Below are 7890 nucleotides of genomic sequence, written 5' to 3'. Positions count from 1 at the left end.
AAGGTGTTCAGACACTACATGTTTATGCCAGTGTGGAACTTTGATACAACGAAAGTGTTTCTGTACACAAATTCACTCTTATGATTTCACTGTTTGCCTCCTTGTCTTCAGATAATGTTATTTTACTTCCAGAATGAAAACCTGTAAACATGGAGATCACAGAAAAAAAAAATCTATGTACAGAACAACATGCATTTGCTTCAGGCAAAATAAAGATTTATTGCTTCTGTAGGCTTCTTAATTGTAATGTAGTTTTAGGTAAACAGTAGTAGTAAATGCAGGGATGAATAAAGGGCAAATGGAAAAATTAAGACAAAACAACAGGACACATCCTGGAACTTCTACCACAAGAAAGAACAGTGGAATTAGGACTGTACTTTACATTTCCAGCTTGTGATCCTTGTTCTTCCCTCTAAAATCCCACTGTATTGTTATACGCTGCATGTACCTGTCAATAGAACGTATTTGTCGCCAGAAAATATGGTACTTCAAAAGAGCAGTGAAGTTTTCACCAGTCTTTGGCCCAGTTCCCAGAAATCCAAGGTTTTGTTGCTACTGACACTCCCTGTTCTGCCTGCTATGGGCCAACAAACTGCAGTGAATGCAAGGCTTTTTGCCTTTTCATGTCCATTCACTCAAAATAAATCTCCCCTATCTCAAGAGTAATTCCTTGTGTCTCCTTCCTCATGTCGAATCACTATTTCCAGCCAAACCAGTCCGATTACTTAAGGGACACTCTGGAAAACGCTGAAATCTGAGACATATAATGATATTTCAACACAACAGCAAAGAACATTTATCCTCATTACATCATACTGAGGGCATGCTTATGCATGTAGACTGACTCGGACAGTAAAGTCACAAGCTAACTCCTTTCAGCAGGTGTAACTGGTGAAAAAGTTGAGAAAGACAACATGTCACATTCACACTCCAAATATCCTCCTAAATAATGTGCTTTGGCATAACTTTTATCATAGGCTGTAAAGTGGATGACCTTCCAGAAAGCCAGTGCTAAAACCTTTGACACTTCTGTGTACATTTTTTGGAAGAGATTGGCGGCTCTGATGTACCAGGTGGCAAGTCTTGTCCTGTAAGGTAAGTATGACTTAAAAGAATAGCAAAAAAAACCGCTCGTTCATGCAGCTTTATTAGTATAAGCCAGGTTTTCTTGGAAAAACCTTCACACTACACAATATTATTATATAGCAGAGACTGAAACCTAACTTAAATGTGGTAAGCATGCAGTAGTATGCCTTATGAAAGGCAATGGGAACAGCAGGCACATACCACACTGTTGATGATGATATACAAGTTGCTTCCTCATTCTGTGAGAAAATGTCAAGCAAGTCAACTATGCTTACCAGTGTGAGCTCAGTTTTGTCACACCCTTTGAGCGCTGTAATTTTCCGCTGTCATGTTCAAAATAATTCTGACTTACTCATGCCCAAACAATTAAGTGAAATGTGAATGCTCTCACATCAGATCTTGTTCATCTCATATTTAAACAGACAGGAAAATTTTTAGACTGGAATGTCAGTTCTTCCAGCTGTGTGGCTTAAAACAATGAAATCACATCTATAATTGAAGGTTTTTGTGGTGCATTTGTACAATGACTTTGCCAAAATATGATGTTTTTACAAGCTAAGTGACTTAATTCACAGAATTCACTGTATATGGCTGAGATTAAGACTTGTGGGGGCTAAATCATGAATAAACTCTGTAGATGTGTATTTCTAAAGTGGAGAAAGAGTGGAAAAGCTTGGTTCCTGTTCCCACAACAGATTCATATCATGAACACTGTAACTGAGCACTCACCGTGCTTTTATACAACTTGCCTCATTCACCCAATCATACAAGCACCTCATTCCTTTGCTTTTGCCTATGTAAGTCCTCTATATCTAACATTCACACACTTATGGATGCATCAGAAAGCATCCATCTGGAGAGCAACTTGGGGTTAGTATCTTGCCCAATGATATTTGGCATACAAACGGGAGCAGACGGGGCTCAAACCACCAACCTTCCGATTAGCAGGTGACCTGCCCTACTTCTTGAACAACAGCCACCCCTTAAGTACAAATGTACAGAGCAACCACTGCCATCTTCTGGCCGATAAATTCATCAAAACTATTGCTGTGTAGCTGTGGGGACAGATAAACGTAAAATACTACAACTAACACGACTAATTTATTAATATGTGTGCCTTTAAAAATGTCTGTGAATAACTGGACGTTGAACTCTGTCACTCCCAACATGTGCAAATGTGACAAACATCAGGGCACGATTCCGCTTTTTTGCTGCTTAGCAAAGGAAACACGCTAGTCTTCATTTGGCAATCTACTCATCGAGAGGAAGTTGAAAGCATGACTATTGTCTGAAGTAGACTATCAGGTCAATTCTAATCTGTCATGGCTGAAAAAAGAACACTTTTATGAAATATTCTCAGATTAAAATGTTTATCAGAAATGTTACAGAATGAGGCAAAAAGGTTAAAAATGCTCAAATCCTTATATTAAAGCAGCTAGACAGATCTCTGATGAAGTTCTCCTTGTGGTCATATAAATAAATAAATGAAAGATGCAATAACAGGAAATAACAACCACTGTGCTTTGTCTAATCATAATACCACACTTACAGGCGGTTTGAATTTATTTATTAATTTTCTCTTTGATGGAATCAACAAAGTAATTGAAACAAACTGTATTTTACAAAACTGAGACATTATTTACATATAGAATTTTTTATTGGTTATTTGGCCCATGTCATTATGGACATTTAGTACATAACTTATAGCATTTCTATAAATATATTCACAATACAAACATGCAAAATTGGTAATTTATTAAGTTAGGCAAGTGTAGCACAGATATACTTGTTATTTTTTGTTGCAATTTCATACAAATAAACATCAGTGTTACAACATTTATTTTATTCAGGAAAAGAATACTGAGTACACAGGAGTATCTACACGGAGCTAACAGGCATTGTACAATTTCTCTGCCCAGATGGATTGTTTTCACACATTGTCATCAACACACCTATTTGATCTTTTGACTCAGATAGCACATGAGAGGTGCTGGTCTGATTGCTGGGTCTCTTGGACACATAGGACACCTCCCTGTTGCCCTCACCTGGGGAGGTGCTCGAGATGTGGCGGAAGAGCTTCTGGATGCCTGTGTCACGGAGGGAGCTCCTGAAGGAGCGAGCTGCAAACATGTAGAGGATGGGGTTAACTGTGCTGCTGATAAAGACCATGGCTCCAGTGACAAAAGCCATAGTGGCCCTCACATTTTCCAAATGTTCTGCTACATCCTTGTAGGAGTTTTCAGTTGCCAGGATGATCAGCGAGAGGATATTTCCTATGTGATGAGGTGTCCAGCAAATGCCAAATGCAACCACGACACTGGCGATCAGGATGGTGGACTTGCGTTTGGATTTGAGAGTCATCCGAGTAATCCGGCTGCAGAGGCAGCCATAGCAGACCACAAGGATGGAGAAGGGTATTATGTAGCCAACCAGTGTCTCTAACAAGACACACACCAGTTCCTGGGTCACAGAAGTATATTCACGGTATAGGCAGTGATCCTCACCAGAATCGTTGTCAACTATCTGAGTTGGAATGACAGGTATGCTGAACAAGAGTGCTGCAGTCCACAGAACCAGCAGTACTTTATTCAGAGCTTGTTTCCTCTTCCAGTGAGCTGAAGCAAAGGGATATCGCACAGCCACAAAACGCTCCACGCTCATGAGGGTGATGAGGAAAACGCTGCTGTACATACACGTGTTGATCATGAACACCATGGCTTTGCAAGATACCTCCCCAAATATCCAGGAGTGGGCCAGAGAGTAGATCCACAGAGGCAGGGTGATGAGGACAAGCAGGTCCGCAACAGCCAGGTGTAGAATAATCACCACTGTGTGGGAGCGCTTTTTAACATGTCTCAGGATGGTCCAGATCACCAGCAGGTTCCCAGGAGCTCCAACCAGGAAGGACAAACCAAGGATCACACACGCCACCGTTGTCCCACCATCAAACTCTGAAGGGGCCATTTCCTCTTGAGAAGACAGCTGGTATGTGTTGTTCATGCTGCAAGTCGATGTGCTGACTGTGGTGTCTGCATGAAAAGAAAAACAGATTACTCTAAGTCATCACTTCCCCTTTAAAGCTGCGTGGAAAGCTCAGGAAAAGAGTTTCCTAACAGGGCTTTTTAAGCAGAGATGACTCATGCATGTGCCAGAAGTCCATCACTTCAGGTTGCAGTTTAGTTTTTAAAAAAATGTAGAAATGTGTTTATCAAATACTTTTAAACAAACTGATATGATATTAATTTGTAAATGGATGAATAATTAATAAATGATTGACTTTGCTGTATCAAGGGAACAACTCTGCACACAAAAATTACTTTAGCTTGTGAAACTTTGATAAACTTTTCTGTTTCACCACCCCCGTGGTTCTTAGATTTTTGTTCTGCTTTGTTGCTACATCATAGGCCAAAACAAAAGTTCATATTCAGAAACTGAAAAAAGTTCACACTCCACACCTTACTTTTTTTTTTTTTTGTTAAAACCTCAACGATAAAAACAAGATTAAAATAGAAAATGACTCAATTAACAGTCATACAAAGCAACAAAAAGCTCTTCTTCTGTTTATTTTCCCTGACTTTTGTTTTTTTTTAATGTTACTTTCACTTCATTTTTTAAACTTAGCTGTCTTACCCACAGTTTGAGCACCACTGTCTTAGACTTAGAGAACCACTAGCACATACAAAAACTAGCAGATTATGAATTATTTCCAAAAACATTCTACCTTTGTCACTAAGGAATTGTAAAAGTAAAATTAAAATGGATTCTCTGCTGTGTATTTCTGTTTTTGTTTCATTTGCAGGTCTTTACATGGCACGCAGCATTACTGGAAAAGGTATTACCTAATATTTAAACAACAGAGAGATTCTCAGCTTTCATTTCAGTGAGCCAAGAAATATTCATCAGCTTGCTAGGAAAATATGATGAAGGATGATGGCACATATACGTGAAAATATAATTTACTTACAAACATGTTCAGACATTAGACTTTTTCAAAAGACTATACGTATGGTTGACCAGAATTAATGGTTTTGTTTCAGTATTTGGCAGAAATAGTGAAGAAATTGTGCATTACATTTAAGTTTGATAGAACGATACAGTAGTCACAGCAGTCAAAATGACATTTGGAGCAGTTTTCAGTAGCACTGTTTTTATTTTTTCAGGTAGGATAACAAACAGAACACCTTACACAATAGTGGACAATATCAAATGTTCAAAAAAAAAAAAAAAAAAAAAAAAGAATAATTATCACAGACATTTCTCAAAACACAAGTTCAAAGTTATGTATTTTGACTGCATTACGTGAATTAAAAAAATATATATACATAAAAAACAATGGAGGAGTACAACACATGGCAATAATATGAGTACATTTTCATTTAATCCTTCATAATTAATAGTAAATGACAAGTGTCACATTTTACCATCATCACAGTCTTTCACACACAGTCAGATAGCAGCTCTTCTTTTGTACTTGCTGCCCTCTGGTCTGTCTGCTGTTGCACTGCCAGCTCCCTCACTTTGTTTGTGTTAGTGGCTATTTCCTTAAATAGCCTCACTAGTCGGGACTCTTCCAGACTCCCTTGTAAGTTCTTTGCAAATAAGGTATATAACACAGGATTTACTGAACTACTGATGAAAACCAGGGCACCAGCTATGAAGATGATAGGCTTTGATACACAGTCGTCGTCAGTGTCTGGCCAGCTTAAGATACAAATCAGATCAATAATGTTGATAACGTGGTAAGGCAACCAGCACACTGTGAAAGCAATCACTATAGCATGGATGAGAACCATGGATTTCTCTTTTAAATTGAAACTCATCTTCTTGATCTCTGCAGCTACTAGACAGTAGCAGATACTTAGAACAATGAAAGGAACTATAAAGCCCAACAAGGTTTCTAGGCAAAGGACGATAATTGTGTTGGTGTCAGAGTTTAATTCCCTGGTGAAACATTGCACATTTCCATCAGTTTCTTCCAGATTCTGTGTTAAGGCAGGCACTCCTAGAAGGAAAGCAAGCAGCCACAAAAGTACAAGATATATTTTTATATTGCTTTTTGTCTTCCAGCGCATCATCAGAAATGGATGACAGATGGCAAGAAAGCGCTCCACGCTCATAACAGTGATCAAGAAGATGCTGCTGAACATGCACACAGTCACAGTGTACACTAAGGTCTTGCACAATACCGCTCCAAACACCCAAGTGTGAGCCAGAGAGTAGATCCATAGAGGCAGGGTGATGAGAACCAGCAGGTCTGCAACAGCCAAGTGCAGAATGATCACCACAGTATGGGAGCGCTGCTTGACATGTCTCAGGATGGTCCAGATCACCAGCACGTTCCCAGGAGCTCCAACCAGGAAGGACAACCCGAGGATCACACACGCCACTGCTGTGCTGCCATCAAACTCCTCTGAAGGAGACAACTCAACTGAGTGGTTCATGCTGCAATTTGATGTGCTCGAAGTGATTTCGGTATCAAGAGCAAAATAAGTGCTGTAAAAGCAGGATTCATTTCCTCTTATAGCTAAATTGAACAGAAACTAAAATTCTTGCATGACCCTTTAAAGCAACATGTGACAACATGTTGTACTTGTCATAATTTCCATAATTCCATCCCTAACAGGAGGGACAGCTTACAAGAAAGGGATAATTTTGAGTACTTAAGAATCTTATCACACAGTCATCTACAACAACAAAAACCAGTTCTGTTTTCTTACCCTGTGGTTTTTTAGTTTTAAATTTACTTTTAGAAAAGTGTCAGTTCCACCTTAACATAGGCGGCAGATTTATCATTTTGTTATGGCACTTCTTTTAAGTTAATGCTGGATGTGTGAACATCATTTTTATCTGACACACTTTAAGTGTAATTTCAATGTGAGTTTCACAGAAAATCAACACTGATTGTTGCAGTTTGTTTGCTTTTTAGATTTTTGTTCAATCATTGGCTATAGCTAAAATATGGATGTCAAAGCAGATGTGAATAAATGAAATTCTTATCCTCTTTTAGATGATTATATTTGTATTACACTTTTACACAAGCATTACAAGTCTGCCATGTGATAGACGATTATTAGAAAAGGAGTGGCCTAATGTGTAAAAAATGAGGGGAGACTGTCAACTTTAACTTTAGTAAATCAGAAAAGATTTGTCAGCCTTCTAAGAAATGATGATGAGTGATGAATACACATAAGGTCAACCATACACCAATCTGGGATAAGAGTATGACAACTGATTATAGCGTCATCATAGCATCTGTTAGTGGGTGGGATATATTAGATTAACTAGATTACTTGATCCCCAATGTTGTGCCCTCATAAACTGTGTTTAAACTGCCTTTTAACTATGGAAATTTTACAAATCACTCTTTCTGTATGTATGTCTTCCGAAGGCAATAATTAAAACCTGTAGATACATAATTAGAAAAATATACCTGAAGATGTCACTTGTTGCTAAATTTGTAATGACAAAAACTGAGCAAGTTTGATAAATAGGTTTTTATCAAACTGTAGTTAGTTTGGCAGAAATGTTAAACTCATGAACTGAAACTAATCACACGTGTGAGGTCAAATCATTTCTCATAACAGGTTAACTGTAAACGGAAACAGAGTTTAAAGTCAGGCCATTACACAACTGAAACGTTTTTTTGACAGTCATAGTGAAACTAAATCCTCAAGCGGATCATAATAACAGTGTTAAATTAGAACACCTGTACTGTGCTGTATTAGTTCTACAACTGATTAGGCAATAATATCATGTTAAACCTGACTTTCCTTTTGGCCCATGCGGTATAAAACTGTGGTGGAG

General features: G+C 38.3%; 2 protein-coding genes across 2 annotated transcripts; both read right to left on the bottom strand.

The window, feature by feature from the left end:
- Positions 1-2715: 2715 nt before the first annotated feature.
- Positions 2716-4100, bottom strand: si:dkey-148a17.6 (uncharacterized protein LOC108190685 homolog). The gene has a single exon (XM_063463544.1). It carries the CDS (start codon positions 4084-4086, stop codon positions 2965-2967), a length of 1122 nt encoding a protein of 373 aa, XP_063319614.1. The 5' UTR covers positions 4087-4100; the 3' UTR covers positions 2716-2964.
- A 1379-nt stretch (positions 4101-5479) lies between these two features.
- On the bottom strand, positions 5480-6527 carry LOC134618135 (leukotriene B4 receptor 1-like). The gene has a single exon (XM_063463452.1). The coding sequence runs from the start codon at positions 6525-6527 to the stop codon at positions 5523-5525; it is 1005 nt and encodes a 334-aa protein (XP_063319522.1). The 3' UTR covers positions 5480-5522.
- Positions 6528-7890: the final 1363 nt, after the last annotated feature.

The sequence above is a fragment of the Pelmatolapia mariae genome, linkage group LG1, assembly GCF_036321145.2.
Source record: "Pelmatolapia mariae isolate MD_Pm_ZW linkage group LG1, Pm_UMD_F_2, whole genome shotgun sequence".
In the NCBI taxonomy this organism is placed as follows: Eukaryota; Metazoa; Chordata; class Actinopteri; order Cichliformes; family Cichlidae; genus Pelmatolapia; species Pelmatolapia mariae.
Note: the sequence above shows the minus strand (reverse complement) of the source record. Positions and strands in the feature narration are given on the sequence as shown.